This window comes from Molothrus aeneus, chromosome 7, assembly GCF_037042795.1.
Source record: "Molothrus aeneus isolate 106 chromosome 7, BPBGC_Maene_1.0, whole genome shotgun sequence".
NCBI classification, from domain to species: Eukaryota; Metazoa; Chordata; class Aves; order Passeriformes; family Icteridae; genus Molothrus; species Molothrus aeneus.
In genome coordinates this window covers 19,012,469-19,030,565 of record NC_089652.1, presented here as the reverse complement: position 1 = coordinate 19,030,565, position 18,097 = coordinate 19,012,469, and the positions used below count along the sequence as shown (strand labels likewise).

General features: G+C 41.4%; 1 protein-coding gene across 1 annotated transcript; it reads left to right on the top strand.

The window, feature by feature from the left end:
* Positions 1–731: 731 nt before the first annotated feature.
* GORASP2 (golgi reassembly stacking protein 2) lies at positions 732–16,382 on the top strand. Its single transcript, XM_066553807.1, has 10 exons — positions 732–838; positions 9,084–9,164; positions 9,887–10,090; positions 10,536–10,622; positions 11,072–11,202; positions 11,797–11,929; positions 12,042–12,165; positions 12,523–12,609; positions 14,543–14,638; positions 15,343–16,382. The coding sequence occupies exons 1-10, from the start codon at positions 776–778 to the stop codon at positions 15,660–15,662; spliced, it is 1,326 nt and encodes a 441-aa protein (XP_066409904.1). The 5' UTR covers positions 732–775; the 3' UTR covers positions 15,663–16,382.
* The last annotated feature ends 1,715 nt before the right edge of the window (positions 16,383–18,097 follow it).

Below are 18,097 nucleotides of genomic sequence, written 5' to 3'. Positions count from 1 at the left end.
GCATCACTAAAAGACCGGTGACAGCAGCATTCCTTAAAGGTCACCTCTCTGGGGGTCTGCGGGATCGGAACCAGGACGCACTGGTCTGCGTGGGCAAGCTGTGAAAAAGCCTTCCAGTCACAAAGAGAGGGAAGATCTGAGGCTGACATTCGTAGTGTTCCCTGATCCCGCACCGTCCGTCTTCTCCGGCGGCACGGAGGCGCCCCGTGGGCTCAGGGCCGGCTGTCTCTGCTGCCGTGGGGCGCTCTCCCCGCTCCAGCGGGTCTCTGCCGGCAGCGAGCACCGGCCCCGTTACCGCGCTCATGTTTGCGGTGCATGCCTTAATTGCGGTGCGTTAAACGGGTTAATCCAAAATTCGGCCCTTGGGCAGCATTTCTCGTTCGCTGTGCCGGTGCGCCGCTCCTCCCGCTCCAGCTCCAGCCGGGTTCCTGCGCTGCCGGCGCCGCCTCGCAGGGGCAGCGGCGCTCGGAGCTCCAGAGAGCTGTGGGAGTAGAGAAGGCAGAGTAGGTTATGAACTGCCACCTTTACGTTCTGTGCACACATCTACCATACCTTATTCATGCAGCTAACGCTAATAAATTAATTAACTCTTCGGTCTGGCACCGCCGGGTGCCCCCGCCCCTCACATGGCGCCGCCGCACTCGGCCGCCAGGGGGCGGCACGGCTGCAGACGGGAGCGCGCGGCCGTGGCCCCTCGCGGCCGCCGTAGGGCCCGCCCGGCGCCGGGCGGGGGCAGCGCGCGGTGCCACGTCCCCGTCGCGGCGCGTTTGCGGCCATGGGCGCCTCGCAGAGCATCGACATCCCCGGCGGCGGCACCGAGGGCTACCACGTCCTGCGGGTAAGGGCGGCGCGGCCCAGTCGGGCGCCCCGGACACTCAGCCCGGCGGCAGCCCGTGGGCGCGGGGCCTGTCCCGCCGTGGGGCCGCGCTGGAGCGGCCCGGGGGCTCCCGGGGCGGCCTCGCCGCTCTCCCCGCTCGGCCCCGGGGACGCGCTCGGGCAGCGGGGCCGCCGGGGCTCCGCCGCGGCTCGTGGAGCGGTGAGGTGCGCCGGGCCCGCGCTGCCGCTCCCGGACTGGGGCAGTCTGGAGGAAGAATTGGTCCAGAATAAACAAATCTCGGGCCGGGTCGTGCCGCCAGGTTGTGCCTCCGTGTGCCCAGGCCAGGGCTGGCGCATGGGAGGCGATGCTGGGTTTGGGCAGCCTTTGAGGCGAGGCCGCCTCTCCTCCCGCAGACGCTGCTCACAGCCCGGCCCGCGAGTCTGGGCTGCGCTCAGGGCTCTCGGGATAACGCCTCAGCCTTGGCCTGGGCGCTGCATCAGGGACTGGACTGGACCGGACTGGAGCTGCTGCCACTCAGGGGTGTCGGGTCAGGGTGTTCGCATGACAGCACCTGAGGGCTGCACCTCCAGTGAAAGTACTGTTTTTCATAGGTACATTGGTTTTATATGCGAAATACAAAATACGTGATTAGGCTGCATTCTTGAGGTTCTGTGAACAGTCTTTAGAAAACCCTTCCGTTTGCTTCCAGTGGGCAGCAGACTGGCTCCCAGGTGGTGCTGTGGAATCTGAGGCTCTGGGCTACCGGGGTTTGCTGGAGTCGGTCCCTGCCCACAGCTCGGTGCCTTTGCCTCTGTGGCCGCAGTGAGGGCTCACTCTGGGTACCGTGCTGGGCTGGTGTGTTTGCTGGAATTGGTGCCTTTGGGATAACTTCTCTGCTTTTGAGAAGCACATACTGATGTTCTGGTCAAATCCAAACATTCTGTTAAAATTTATGTAAGGACTAAAGCCACAGTGGGTTTTTTCCTCCCTTTTAATATTAATGGTATATAAAAATCCAGCATTATTAGTTTATGTTAGTCCACTTTGTCTTCTCCTTATCCCTCAGAAAAACTTTCCTGCTGGTTGGTAAAACTGGCAGGCTTTTTTTTTCTTTTTTAGCATAGTACAGTGTAAATTTCATAAACTTTTTCCTTTGGAGACTTGTAAAATCAGTATGTGCTTTGCAGTTAGAATATCAGTTACATCAGATTTATGAGTTCATACTGTTTGATTAAAACATGTTAATAAATTGAGATTAATCTCTTTTATGAAGTAGAATCTACTCATTTTTTCTTGTAATCTTGCTTGGATCTGGCACCTTTTGTTTTAATTTAGGCACTTTTTTGTTGTGATGTTTTTGCTATGACCCGAAATTGCAGTCTTTGGTTGCCAGTCTTTGTAAATGTAATTGAGAGGTGCACATTAAAGGAGTTGATTTCCAAGAGGACATCCTTATTTGTATTAAATGCAGAAAAGGAGCTGCCTGCTGTCTTAAAAAGACTGGTATCTCTATTTTTCACTGCCTTGTCTTCTTATTGATATCCTGAGATGCCACAATAATAAATTATTACTATTTTTCTGTGGAGAGGCATCTTAAACTGCATCATGATCCCAGCCTAATAGTTATCATTTAGGATGTTTTTATTGAAATGCATGTGGCATGCATGAATGTGACTAGAATTTCTCTCTGTAGTTTTTCCAAGTTTAATTTTCCAGTTGCCATTCTGGAGTAAGTTTGTTACAGACAGCCTCGGGCTCGCACTGTTAGAGGAGCTCTGCGAGTGCTTTGTCTGCAAGGATTGACCTTCAGTAGAACTTTGGGTCAAGCAAAACTGCTGTTTTGTTCTAATTTACTCTCAAGTACATTTTCTTTCTGAGCTCAGTACTTTAATGAAGTAAATGAGAATGGTAGAAAGAAAACAGCAGTAGTCTTCCAGTGTTACAGATCTAATTCAAGTAAGATCAGATTTCTTTGATAACACCAAACTTCTGTAAATAATGTAAAGTGATTGTTTAAAAGATTCCATTACATGTGGGAAAATTAGAGAAATGTCAGAAAAAATTTTCAATTACTGGAAGAAATTGTTTGGGTAAGGCAGATAAATGAAAATATGTGTTAAACGGCCATGAAACAAAGACATTACATTGTTCAGTGTGACTGTAGGAGCCAAGCACAAGTTGCCAGAGGGATGAGCAGACTGAGACTGTTGCAAGTTACAGGTTTTTTACAGTGAGATTTTTAGACTGTACATGCTGTCTCCCCACAAAAATAATAAAAAGTCTCTCTCTCTGCTCACTTCAAACAGGAGCAGAAATATATGCAGCAAGTGAACACTACCATCATTAATCTTCAATGTAAGATTTGGAGATGACTTAATTCTTTTGGCTACTTCTGCTGATATTCAGTGCAGTATTGCTTTCACTGTGAGCTTTATCACCAGTGCAGTTGGAAAGGGAATTAGGAACTTTCCAGGGCTGAGGCGCTGTCAAAGGAAAAGAATTTCATCATATGCATACTTGACAGCAGAAGTTGCTCTGCATTGCATTGTTGGTGTTCTAGACATTAAAATGTAGGGTGGTTTTGTTTTGTTTTTGTGGCTTTCTGGGTTTGGTTTGGTTTTTTTTTTGGTAAGAGGGAGAAAAAGTTGTTAAGTGTTCTGTTGCCCAAGTCTCTTCATAAGCAGACCTAGTAATGAGTCATTTGTTTGAAGCAATTCTCCTCGAGTTTCCTTTAACATAAGGTGTGTGGCTGATAAGACCAACTGGCTGACTCTGTGTATTGCTCAGTATGTGTTTGTTTCTGCTCTTCAAAACAGAATGAAGGAAAATTTTGAGTAATTTTCTTGCTCAGCAGTGTGAAACTGCTGTAGTTTGCCCAGGCTGATGTAATGACCTGACCATAGCTGATGTCACAGCATCCCAGTAGCTGGGGCAGAGTGACTGGAAAATGGTCCAGTGGAAAAGGTCCAGGGGTGCTGGTAGACAGCAGCTGAACATGAGCCAGTGTGTGCCCAGGTGGCCAAGGCCAGTGGCATCCCAGCCTGTATCAGGAATAGTGTGGCCAGCAGGGCCAGGACAGTGCTTGTCCTCCTGTACTGGGCACTGGTGAGGTCACACCTGGGTGCTGTGTCCAGCTCTGGGCTCCTCAGCACAAGACAGACGTTGAAGACTCTGGAACAGGTCCAGAGAAGTTCTGGAGCACAGCTCCAGAGCTGTGAGGAGCAGCTGAGGGAGCTGGGGGTGTTCAGCCTGGAGAAGAGGAGCTCTGGGGAGGCCTCATGGCTCTCCACAACTCCCTGAGAGGAGGGTGCAGTGAAGTGGGGGTCACCTCTTCTCTTAGGTAACAAGTGATGAAACAAGAGGAAAGAGACTCAGATTACACCAGGAGAGATTTAGAGACTGGATTTTAGGAAAGGATGGCCAGGTATTGGAATAGGCTGCCCAGAAAAGTGGTTTAATCACCATCCCTGAAAACATTCAGAACACGTGTAGATGTGGCCTTTGGGTTAGATTTAACGGTGGACTTGACAGTGCTGGGTTAGTGGTTGGACTCAATGATCATACAGGTCTTTCCCAAATGAAATTGTTGTAAGATTCTCTGTAAGAATTCTTACGTGTGAGAAATTTGTATGCTGTCATGTTATGTGGTGTTCTCCCTCAAAGATACTGGCAGCAGTGAGTGCCCAAAGTTTAGATTTTCCACTCCTGTGTTTGTACTTCAGTTTGTTGTAATAGTGATACAAATGTGTTGCATGAAGGGATCTTTTAAGGGAGGTTCACATTTTAAAAGCTTGAGTTAAATTCTCTGTGCTAAAATAAAAGGTTATCTACATAGATAGAATCTGTTTTCTTACAAAAAACTTATAAAGCTTTTTCTTTTGAAAACTGTGTTTCATTAAGAAATTAAATTCAGTTATACAATGTAATGTATTAAAATAACTGACAGAAATCAAAGAGATTCTACAGATCTAGCAGGAATTGCTTATATATGATACATAATGAAATTTTACTGCCAGTTATGGAGTGGGTGGAAGAACTACAAAAAAGCCTTTCCGTATTTCTTTGCTAATAAAGTAGAATACTGGGGAGAGTTTCTTAGGTGGGGAAAAAAGAAAGCCTTGGAAGTTGTGTATTTAATGCTTGAAGCTAAGTTTCTAAAAGTTTAAAAACTAGTAGAAGGTAGCTGACTTTTCAGAAGTGGTCAGAGCCTTCATCTGCCTCTGAAAAATGCACATTTCAGTGCCTAGTTCCATTTGCAGTTGCACTGCTCTCTTGGGGCTTCAAATTGTGACCACTGTGCTGCTGAGCAGACTTCTTAAAATATATAATGTGCAATGTATACTGTGTAGGCATAGAATGATAGTGTTGGTAGCAGTGTTCAGCAAAGAAAAACTTCATTATTTACCAGGAAGGTCTTTTCAGGACTGCAAATAAAATTGGTGTACTGACCTTGAAACCTTTTTCCTGTTTAATTCTTGACAGTGAATTAAAAGTGAATCAGTGTGTGATCTATGTACTCAGCAGCCCTGCTGTCATCTTGGTGAGAAACTGAAACCCTGCAGCACGGTGTGAGGCCCTTTTCTGCCCTCTGATATTCAGCATTTGACAGAGATTTTCTTAATTTGCTCTTAAAAAGGTCTGGTATTGCATTGCCACAGCTTCTTTGTATTTTGTGTGCCACTCTTTGTCTCTATTGTTAGAAAATCATGATGTTTACCCACACAGTGGGTAAACTGTGACTTGTATTTCTGAAGTTACAGCTGGCTTTGAGAGAATCAGGCTTCCCAAACTGCTGGGGATGGTATCTTGCCTGCAGTAGCAACTCTTGTAAATTCTATTACTTGGTTATTTCTCAGCAGTTATTCAATTACAAAGGCAAGTCACTAAATACCTACTTGGGGCACCCAGCAAAGCTGCATAAAGCCAAATTGCTCAAGAGGCACAGAGTTTAGGTACACATCCATGGAATCTTTATTATCTCCATCCTTAATAAAGGTAGAATAATTTGTGTCCTTGTATTTTCTAAGGTCCCTGGTTATCCTTTGTTGCTGTAGCTCCTGGAAGAGATCCTGGCCACAGAGCTTGGAGCAGAGAGCTGTGCTGTGCCTTTGGCACTGTGTGGTGGTGATGAACTGGGCAGGCAGTGACTCAAAGTAAGATGGTGTGACAAAACCTGCATGGGGTCAGTGCCATTGTCGTGCAGGGCTGAGCCTATCACTTCTTTAAGGAGGAGACTTTTCATGTGGAATGAGCTCAGAATTTCTGGGTGCCATTTCTGGGACTGCCAGGTGTAAACAGGCTTTTCCATCAGTGAAGGTAGACCAGGGAAATAGAAACTCTGTGACAACCTGTGCACAGCAGGATGACAGAAGGGATGCACGTCCCTGCTTCTGAGGTGTGATTGACACAACTCTAAGGGTTTGATTTCTTTCAGCTACAGCTTCCTGGTAGTTTTTACATGCCCACTTAGAAACAAACCATGCAGAGGTGTTCAGGATTGTGATGGGTTTGGGGCAAGGAGTTCAATGCCTGAAGATACTTTCTGCAAACGAATCATTTGGAACTTGGAAACTCTCTCAGTCCTTTCATCATTTTGGGGCAGAACAAAGATTAGGTATTCTAAGTAAATTTTTATCCACCCAGGTGTCAGTGAGTTTGACATTGATGGATGCTGAACATATGTAGTTCTCATTTATTGTATGTACTCCATCTTATTTCAGAAAGTTGCTCTATTGAATAGTGGCCACTCTTGGCTCAGAGTGTTCAGGATATAATCTCTTGGAGGTCATTAGGGAGGGATACTGTCAGGATGCAGGGGGTTTGTTGTGATTTTGGTATGGTTTGGTTTTTTATTTCAAAGAAATTTCATTTAGAAATGGAGGAAAATCTCTGAATGAGATGAAGCCTGGCCTTTGATAATTTCAAGGCCATGACATATATCCAGTCCCAAAAATCTGATGTGTTATGCTGGATGTACTGATTTTTAATGCTGAGGTTTAACTAACACATAACATCTTTTTTTCCCAGAAACTGTTTTCCCAGAAGGTTCTGAAACCATCTGCTGATTTAATTTTGGTATAAAGCCTGCATGTCAGGTTCATTAAAAACACAAACTGTAAGTTCCTGTATGACCTATGCAATAGATGGTGGAATAAGAGAGAGAGAGAGGTTATTAGAGTATTTTCATGTCACTTCTCTAAACTGAGGGAAGAAGAACAACAAACAGCATAAACTCATCCTACAATCACTACTCAAACCCAGGAAAGGAGAGGATGTCTTGAATTACTTGATTACAAGAGAAACTGCAAGTCTGAGAATACCATTATGAATTATGTCTATAGGAAAGCAGAGTTTTTTATTCTCCTTTCACAAACCTGTTTAACCTCTCTTTGACCAGGAGGTCTCAAGTATTCAGTATAGTAAGTAAATGCTTTCTGCATTTGGGAAAAATAATTCATGTAGTGAATTTTAGTCTCTGTCTCTTTTCTCCTAAGCTAAAATTTCTGTTTGTGGAGGCTGTCCTCAGGTAGCCATACATTACTGCAAGTTTGAAGAAACAGTCCACAAATGCCAAAGCCACATCCACAATGTGCTGGGAATTTCTGTGCAGCTGGAAGCAGGCTGTCTGCCCCATGCAGCTTGGCTTATACTTTTACCTTATTACCTGGTGCACAGTTTGGTGTCTGATCTCTGGCTGTTGTTGGTGAGAGGCATGTGGAACAGACAGGGTGAGTCAGTAACATGGAGGCAATAGTTTGGATCTAGCTAGAGGGACTGCAGGATATTTGGTGACTGGGAGGTGTGGTTCCTTATACTTAATTCTCGGGGAGGGAGAATACCTGTACCCTAGCTGTGGGACATTATTTCCCAGGAGCATACAGACATCTTGAAGAGACACTTTTACAGACACACTTCAAATCCTAGTAAGAAATTATAAATGTGGACTTTGGGGATGTTATTGTTGCCTCAGTGATTCTTATTCTTAACTTTGGGATTCTTAACTTTGGGATGTTGTTGATTTTGTACTTTTTTGCTGCTTTACAAATCTTGGACAGCAATCAATGTGTGTGTGATGTGACTCTGGAATTACTAATTCCAGACTTAGGTTATGTGACTAATGTTCTAAGCTTTGGGCATCCCACAAGTAATCTGAGTTTTTTCCAAGCTCTAATTTTATGAACATATTGGGCAGAGATAAATAAAATTCTAGAAGAACAGTTTTATTAGTAATCAAGCACTTTTAAAATTCCATATTAGAATATTTTGTTCTAGATAGGTCATGTTAAGAAAATTCAGTTCCTGCAGAATCAGGCCAGTATTGAACAATCAAATACATTTTTACCACTTCTGTCAGGTAGAATAATATGTAATGTAAGGAACTGCACTGTAAAGGGTAATGTTTTTTAGATCTTTTTGAAAGGCGATTGTAGTACATAAAAGAAAAAGCCAGTGGGTAAAATTAATCAGCTTCCATGCAGAAAAAGAGTGCCCTTACCAAAAAAGCTGTAGGAAAAATCTGACAGCCATGTTAGAGTTAGTTTTCATTGTCAGCAATGCAAGCAATAGTGAAAAAATAACATTGGTAAAATGTCTCTCAGTTATTCCATTTGGAATTAAAAGCATATTTTTAGCTTCTGGAAGTAATGTGTATCCAAAACTTAAGCCTTGTCTTAGTGGAGCGGTTGAATTATTTGAGCTGCCATGGCTGCAAAATTGCATGTGTCTTTTCCTGCAACTTGAAGGGCTGTTAATGAAATCTGGTTGTACAGATGCCCTCTGTGGCTCAACAATGTCACCAGGTGTTTAATCACGAGATAACAGCCTGTGCTTACAGATGTGACTCTCCTATGCCTTTAGTAAGCATAAGATAAAAAGCAAGGTCCAATGTTGGCACTGCTGTGGAAAGATAGTATTTTTTAACCAACCTTTTCAGAATTCATTAACCTTCCACTATTATCTCCTTTCTTGAAACAAATACAGCTTATCTGATGCAACTGTTAAGCACTGCTTTTCCCAGGGAGTGGCTACTGCTGTGTCATTCCTCAATTTATAAATTACTAATTCTTTTGAAATATCTGTATTTTATTTTTTTTAGGGGAGGGAGTTTTTGGTTCTATAGATTATATGATTATATTTGAATATTTTAAAATTATATGTACAAACATTAGTAGCTTCTAGAACTACAGCTGGCAAAAATAGAAATATAATTCTAATCTGTGAATCAGCATTGAAGCACTTTTACTAAATTCTTATTTAACTTTGTTAGGTACAAGAAAACTCACCAGGGCATAGAGCTGGATTGGAGCCATTCTTTGATTTTATCGTGTCCATTAATGGTTCAAGATTGGTAAGTGTGTTGCTATTTTATAACTTTTAATAGAAACAATGGGTTGAGAATATGATCTTTATAGGTAAACCAATGGATTTGTTTTATTTAAATGTATATAAAATATTTCTTCTTACTTTAAAACGAGGAAGGCAAACTGCATGAGGAATTGATTTCCTTTACCCTGTAGGAGCTGTTCTGTCGGGTTTAGTTGGAGGATAAGACAGACATGCTCTCTGCAGACATCTGCACCAAGACAGAATTGCCTGCTGATCACCTCTCATGGCTCATGCTAGTGCCCTCCTACTTCTGTTTGCTTCCATGAGAACTCACAAACTTCCCACAGTCCAAACAGGCTGAGTGAAAAGCTGCTGCCAGAGCTGCTGGCTGGGCAGGAGGCATGGGGAGAGCTTCCAAGCAGAGCTATGATCAAACAACAGACCATCATAGCAGTGGAAAAAACCAGCTGTGGGAAGCTCTGTGCCAGTATGCCTGCATTCAAGAAAGCCTCTGAACCAGCTGGAGTGTTTTCCTTTTGGAAAGTATGACCTGTTACTGTGAAGTCCCAGGGGTTTTCCAGTGTTGTATTCTAAAATTGTGAAGGGACTGGAAACCTGTTACAAAGCAGCTGTTAATACATGTTCTGGTAATGTGCAGTGTATCTTTGGAATACAAGTGTTGCTGTAGAACTGAATGCTTGGTCTGTCAAACACTGAGCCAAACTCCTTTTTAAACATTTGCAGAATAAAGACAATGACACTCTCAAGGACCTGCTGAAAGCAAACGTTGAAAAACCTGTAAAAATGCTTGTGTACAGTAGCAAAACACTGGAACTGAGAGAAACATCTGTAACCCCCAGCAACATGTGGGGTGGGCAGGGCCTGCTGGGAGTGAGCATTCGCTTCTGCAGCTTTGATGGGGCCAATGAAAACGTCTGGCACGTCTTGGTACGTATGGACTTGGAAATGTTCTCATTCCTGGTGCGTCTGACTTTCTGTTGAAAAGTAACTTGATGGGATGTGCAAGTTAACGAGTCATGAGATCAAACCGGTCTCATTAATCAAACTGGCTTTGATTGATTTTGGGTTTGGGAAGACTTTTGAACCTTCTTTGAACCTTCTGTCAGGCTTTGAGAATTCTGTACAAATTCATTTCCCACACAAATGTATATTTGTGGCTGTATTATCAAGTCTTGTATTTAAATGAATGGGTTTGTACAATACTCAGAGATACTGTATTTGGTACAACACCAGAACCATATGGAAAGGGAGTGCCATAAGCCAGTGTTTCATTAGTTTGTCTGACACAGAGCTTGTGTGAAGTGCATATCTGTCTGTCCTGCTATACCCTGACACTTACATCGTGGTTTGTAACTTTCCATCTTAAAACTAGGAGGTGGAGCCAAATTCTCCTGCTGCATTAGCTGGACTTAGACCTCATAGTGACTATATCATTGGAGCAGATACTGTCATGAATGAGGTAAGTATAAAATATAAGGTCTTTATTTTTAAAAACTAAAAACCCAATTGTACCAGGGCAGTGTGAAACATCCCTGGCTCTGTCGCTGTTCAGTGTGAATGGAAATCAGATGCAAAGAGGAAGGAGCTCTGGCATGATGCCTCTTCTTAAAGGCAATCCTGGAAATAAGAACTGCTCTTAAATGTCTTCATGATATGTCAGATACAAACTTTTATACTCTAAAATTAATATTTTGCATAGCAGATTTGAAATCTGGGCTATGCCACATGTTCTGAGTTGTGCTAGCAAAACACATTTTAAAGTTGGCCTTTTGATAAAACAGCAGCACTGCAAAAACTGCAGCGTGGCTGTTACCAGAGTCCATTACAGAAAGTCAGGACTAGGATGATCTAATGCCAAATGATAAAATAAGGACAAGAAAGCCCTTACTCATTTTTCTCCTTTTGCAGTCTGAGGATCTCTTTTCCCTTATTGAAACACATGAAGCAAAGCCATTAAAACTTTATGTGTACAACACAGACACAGATAATTGTCGGGAAGTGGTGATTACTCCAAATTCTGCCTGGGGTGGAGAAGGCAGGTAAGGAGACAATGTGTTACAGGGGGATGAGGCAACTTTCTTATAGCACCAGCCTGAAAACTGCTGGATTTAACTTTTCCACAAAGACAGGGAAAGAGTGCTGTTATATCAAAAGCGTTTCTCCTCAAATTATATATTTACTTGAAATTCACACACTAATGAGAGGGGTGTAAATCAGTAAATTAGCTAGTGCAGAAGTACATAAAGTGCAATGGTTCTTTCTGCATTAAATTCCAAATAGTCATTAGCTTGTGCTACATCCTTGAAGTATTGTGAGTAGCCAGAACACAGCACTGCAAGTAACAACAGAGAGTTGAATTCCAAGCTGTATACCTGGTATAGCTGCTTGGTTTAAATAATAATGAATTTTACTTTGTGCTGAGTATTTATTGCTAAAGCCACAGATTTTCTTCTCAATTGTTTTGTATTGATTATTTCTCCATAAAAAGTGAGGCAACGTGGGGGCAGGAGGGGAAGGTTGTACAGCATTTACCTTGAAACTTGGTGGTGTCTTGAGTTGTTCATGCATTGCTTGCTGTAGTCTGTAGCTGTAAAGTCACTTAACCTGACTTAAAAATCTTCCTATTTTAAAAGCCTAGGATGTGGCATTGGTTATGGATATTTGCATAGGATACCTACTCGCCCATTTGAAGAGGGAAAGAAGATTTCTCTCCCAGGGCAGTTGCCTAGTGCATCTCTCAGTCCCCTCAAAGATGGTTTCACAGAGGTAAGTTGTGATCCCTCTCCTTTGCCTTGGTAAAAATGGATGATGATTTTATTGCTTTTCTGCCTCTCTTGGTTCATGTAGAAACAAACCCTTTCTTTTCTCTTTCAATAAGGTTCAGCTATCATCAGTAAATCCCTCAAGCACCCTCCCTCCTGGGTCAGCAGGCCTTGAGCAGAGTCTCTCAGGACTTTCTATTAGCTCACCTTCAACTACTGTCAGTAATGTTCTCAGCACAGGTTGGTATTGTAAGGAACTGACCTGAGTGCATGGCTTTTTTGACTTTTTTGATTCACAGATGTTTCTAATTAATTGAATAGACGGCAGAAGAGAGAATAAAACTTTCTCCTAAATTTTTCTCAACAAAAAGGCTAATGTACTGGATTTGTGCCTTACTTGCTCACAAAATAGTTTCAAACAACTTCTATTAAAAATACCACGTGTATTACTTAGAATACTATTTGGCTTATCAGCATTTTAATGTTAAGGCAAATAGTAATTCTCCTGTAAGCAATTATTTATTTGTACTCCTTAGGGAAAGAAGATGAAGTGTTGCATGCTTAAAATCAATATTGTTTCCCTGTGTACCCCACCAGGTGTTCCAACAGTTCCATTATTACCACCACAAGTCAGTCAGTCCCTAACCTCTGTGCCACCAGTTAACCCAGCAACTACATTACCAGGTGAGTAGGTAAAATTTCTTAAAACATTTCTGAAACAAAAATCTTACAGGAGCAAGAGAAAAGAGCTGCCTTTTCCACTGCTTTTTGGGGAAGGTATAACTTCATACAACTTATGCATTTCATGTAAGATCTCTCTTTATGCAACCTCTACAGTGTGAAGAACTATTTTACTTGGAGTATGTTCACAGCATGTCTGTAGCACAGAGGGTGACCTGGCAACAAGAGTTACCAGTTTACCTTTTAGGGTTCCCTGCACAGTGGATGCAGTATTCAGAATTTCTCAGGAAGGTTTTGCTTTGCTATTTGCAACATTTTAGGAAACCCATTTTTAAATACTCAGCTTGATCACTATTCTAGTATAAGTACAGGGCTAACAATATAGAATTTATGTTGCAGTTACTGTTTCTGAATTATATAGGAATTTTAACTGGTATAATACAAGTAAGAGTCCTTCTACAGCATGGTTGTTTCCTGATAATAATGAACATTTCAAACACTGCTATTCCAGAAGTATTCACAAGGGGTAAAATAAGGATTGTATAGGATTTTGCTGTGGCATTGGTGTACTGGTACAGGACTCGATTGTGCCTTCCAAGACACTGAAGGAGTTGTATTTGATGTTTTACTTGTTATGAGACAAGTAGACAAAGATGTGTCCATTAGATAACGCTTGGAGGAACAGCCTCTAACACAGAAAAGATGTGCAGTAGAGCTCAGTGCATGCAAACAAGGGCAGAGAACTCTCACAGAAGCTGAACTTGTTAGTAGTTTTCTATTTTATCTAGGAAGAAAAAGATTATTGTCCTTTTCTTCCCCAGCTGCCTAATCCACCCCTTCTCTAAACTCTGCAAATACAAGGTTTCTGTTCACCATTTTCTCTGAATAGTATCATTGCTTTTTTAAAAGCAAATTAGAATATTTCTTGCAATTTGCATGGGTGTACTAGTGAAATATTCTTACTAAATATACTGGAGGCTTAAAATTTGAGTGAATTTGTATGAAGTTCAGCTTTTTTCAGATTAAAAACAAAAAAAACCAACCAAACAAACAAAAAAAACCCAAAACCAAATAAACCCCAAACCAAAACAAATTTGCATATAGCTGACCTGAGAGCTCTTTGAATCAGATTATGTCAATTCATTATGGCAGATGAATTCATGGGTAGTTAAAGATGGCTGGGTTTTAATCAAAATCTCTATACAGTGGCCTTGCTTTAAGACTTTTCTCCTCTCTGTCTTCATACTGCAGTATCAACAGTTTATTTCTGAATTAGCCTTTTCTGAAATAAACACAAAGTACAAATAGAGCCCTTGTCCCAGAAATGAAGCTGTTCTAAAGTGGAAAATTCAAGAGCAGAAGGATGTTCCATAGCAAACACAGTGATGGAAGGACATGTGTTGCATTCATTGTATGTTTCTCTTCTACTTTCAGTCCTTTCTGACTTTGAAAGTTCTTTTGTCTTGCCTTTTGATATACATTTTTGTGATTGACTCTAGTCATGAACTAAGTAGAAAAGACTGATAATAGAGTGATCAAGATTAGGGATCAGGGAATACTGTGTATTTAATCATATTATTATTGTTTGCCACCTAAATTGGGAATGGAGAACTTCTGGTATAGTGCTGTGGTGAAACAACTACCTTTGAAAGCTGAACTTGGAATGCAAACCTTCTAATTCTGAAATAAGATTCTGCTTTCCTTAGAAAAATCTGAAAGGTTTGGGATTATGTATTTGCTAGTCCAGATTTCCTGCAGCAGGTATCTGATCTCACTGTGCAACTTAAAAGCTGAAATTCAGGTGAATTTGCATTTTTCCATGTAAAAATTATAATCAAGATTTAAAGTAGGTTTTAAATTATCAACAAGATCTAAGAAACAGTTAGAAAAAGACAATTTTAAGTTTTCAGATGTAACTGTTCCACTCTTCTCTTAGGTCTGATGCCATTACCAGCAGGGCTTCCTAACCTGACTGATCTGTCCAAACTTAATTTACCTGCACCACAGATTGTTCCAGAAATGATACAGCCTGGTATGTGCTTCTGCAAACTGAAACTCTGTAATTAGAGTTATCCTTGACAGTCTAATTTAGACCCATTTGGGGGAGTCCTGAAGGGGATAAATTAAATCTTTGCCTGAGATGGGAGTGGATGTTAGTGCCCAGATCAGGTAGATAAACTAATATTCTTCATCTTTAGATAAACTAATTCTAAACCTGTGTCTGTGTTTAGATGTTGCATTTTTTTATTACCTGATTTATATCTCAGAAGAGATTGTACCAGAAGTGGACGTATATTATTTTTGGGTAAAAGAAAAGAAAATGTGAATTGTTTCCTTGTAAGATAAATGAGGAGATTGGACCTCCCTGAACTGAATGCCAGAATTATGAACTAATATTAGATTTATAGTTTTGAATTCAGCAGAACTGCTGAAGGCGCTCATGGAGCAAGGAAAAAGATATTGGAAGCTTGTGTGTAATATGGTTTTTGTTAACTTCCTGTTTCTGACAGTTTCAGTGAAGGCCAGACAAACCTAGTCACAGTGTTAATGCATTAAATGCCTAGTCTTCTGGGGAGGTACAAGAAACCTTGAATTTACTCTGATTCTTCAATTCTGAAATCTGAAAAGTGTCAGGCTTGAAATGAGCCGGCTGAGTCAGTGCTGCACAAACACCATTTGAGCTGTCTGTGCTGTGCAGCAGCTCACTGTGGTTTTTTTCCCCTTTTTTCTCTTTAGGTTTGCAACCCCTTCCCCCCTTGCCGCCTCTGCATCTGATGGGAATAACACCTCTGTCAATGCCACCCAAGTGTGTTCCTGTGCTTCCTTTGGTCACAGAGGCATCCACTGTGCCTACAGATTTGCTTCCCTCTATTCCTCAAGCTGGAAGCTTCTCCGTCAATCCTGGCACTCCTGAAAATGTAGAGGAGACCTCTGCACTCACCTTGGATAGTGCTACTCCTACTTCCAGGGCAACTATTGTTGACAGATCAAATGAATCCTCTGCAGCTAATGAAAAAACAGCTGGAATCACAGATACACAAGCTTCTGAATCATAACTCCAGATCACTCTGTTGGATTGGCTTGGTATTTATTTAGCCATGGGATACCTATTTGAAAAGCAAGCTATCATTAATTTCATACTAGTTTGTACTTAATCTTTAGAAGTCCTGTAAATAATATGGAGGTATAATAAAAATAAAAGGGGATTTATAAAGTGTGGGGGGGAGGAAGAACTTGTATGTTACCAAAAAAAAAGTCAAGGTGGTAAATAGAGTTCCACTGCCAAACTCTGAGGTGTATGTTTTTAATATAGGCTGACAGCCTTACCCTGCTAGGCTTGTCCTTGCTTATAATTAGCAATTTTTGCTTCTGACAGAAATGAAGCGGGTCCTGCGTGTGACATTTACGTACCATAGTTCTTGTTCTTTGCAAGTATCTTGTTTCTACAGTGGGGATGAGAGTGTTTAGTCTGAGTTGTGAATTTTAACGCTGCAAAACTTCCACCTGAAGATATTTCTGTTAAAATTGCTGAGTGGCCTGTTAACTGACATGTTGTTATTCAACTTGTACACAAACCTTTGTCTTGAAGCTCTTGAGAGATGCTCCAGCCCTGTTTCGTGACCACTGCTGCGTTGTTCCATACGCCCACTGTAAAATGGCATCTGGAAGGGAATACATGGAATGTTAAATGTAGCACACAATTTGGCACTTCATGACTACTGTAAGGTGAATTAATGGATTAAGCATACATATAGCAATAAATTCCTGGAATTTTATTCTTTGTGTGACAAAATAGCTTTTTTTTTTTAATTCTTTAAATCTCATTTTTCTTAGCTTAGCTCTCTTGAGCACAGATCTGTGAAAGGGCCCCCTTCCAGAGGAATGGATCCAAGAGGGAATGCCAGACATCTTAATGGCAGGCAGGATCAGCACTTGTGTTAAATCCATTGCAGCAATGAGTCATTAAATCTGCCTCCATATGATTCATACTTGGCTTTTTAAATTCATATTTAGGACAAAAATTGCAGATTAACTGTAGATTATACACTTGTAGAAACTGTTATGTGCACTGTATTCCAGGTGATAGCATTTGCTTTTGTTAACGGGTACAGTTGATGAGGAAAACTCTTCTGTACCACTCCAGTCCTTCTGTATTCCTGGGATTTCATTTATATGTGGTTGCTAAAGCATATGCAAACTTACCCATATCATCAGCAGGCTTGAGCTGAAGTCTGTCTCAACAGCTGTGGAATTAATTTTGGCAATGTAGCTTGCCTGAGCAGTGTTTGGAACAGTAGTTGCATCTGACTTCTGATCATAATGATAATGTCTCAAATAATTTGTTCAAGTGGAAGCCTTATCTAATACCTGTTGTCCTGTCTTATCTTTAGCACCTAAGTATTTGTCTTTCCTCTGCCCCACTGCTGCACATTTCTCATCATCTGTTATGGCAAAAGCCCATGTCAAAGACAGACCCCAAATACTTTTTCATACTGTAAGCAGTTTGTTTTCTCAGCTGCTTGGAGTGTGAAATCCCTCTGCCTTGCTAAGTAGGGCACTTGCTGTTTTTCAGAATGTATTTTTATTTACCTTTGTAAATCCAGTGTCGTATACCTCAGAATTAAACCTTGACATGAGAAGAAGGATGTTCCCTTTTTTCTTTCCTCTAACAGGGACTGTATGTTGGTATCAAGCTTCATTGAGCCTCACAGGTCTGACAGCCTTTCCTGCAACTTTGTTCCAACACACTTCCAACGCAAGAAGAGTAAAAATATGTTTATCACAAACCAAATTTAGAGCAGTTGCTGATTGTAATCAGATGTTTTTAACTAGAGTCCTTGGGTAGATGTTTTTTCTTGCAGTACAGCACAGTGTTCTCTGGTATGATTCTATGCTTTGCAACAGCAAGCTGCAAACTTTCATAGGTCTTGTGCACTTGTCTCTAGTAGCAGACAAAAGAAGATGCTTAGTTTGAAGTTTAACATTTCTGTTAGCTATTTTAAGTCCCTTGTTGCTGACTATATAGCCAGCCTTTTGACAGCTACAAGAGCAGTGGAATTAAGGCAGTGTTACCATCAGCAATTCTGCTGAAGAAAATGTGACTTCAGATTTGGAGATGATTCAGTGGTGCAGATTTAAGCTGTAATCTCTTAGCTAAAAAGTCATGAACATTGGAAAGTTGAACATTTACTACTTAAAATGAAAACACAGGCCTTGAAGTCATACTGCTCTACTCTGTCCCTCTTTATCCAATTCCCTCAACTTGATGTGATGAAATTTTACCTTAATCACTTCTGTCTCTTAATTACTTGATTTTCCCACCAAAAAGAGAGAGCACAGAGGAATAGGAACTTAAGATACACCAAAGGACTGACAGCTGATGTAACCTTATTTTCATGAGTTCATATATTCAGCTGTTAATGAACAGTTAGGGACAGGCACATTAGCTTTATTTAAAGCATTGACACTTGGAGTTCTTTAACAAGTCCTG

Excerpts from the sequence above, each read along its gene's own strand:
- GORASP2 (XM_066553807.1), top strand. The coding sequence starts at position 776 with ATGGGCGCCTCGCAGAGCATCGACATCCCCGGCGGCGGCACCGAGGGC. Across the intron at positions 11,930-12,041 it reads TCAAAGATGGTTTCACAGAG|GTTCAGCTATCATCAGTAAA; the intron begins GTAAGTTGTGAT and ends TCTTTCAATAAG. Across the intron at positions 14,639-15,342 it reads TCCAGAAATGATACAGCCTG|GTTTGCAACCCCTTCCCCCC; the intron begins GTATGTGCTTCT and ends TTTTCTCTTTAG.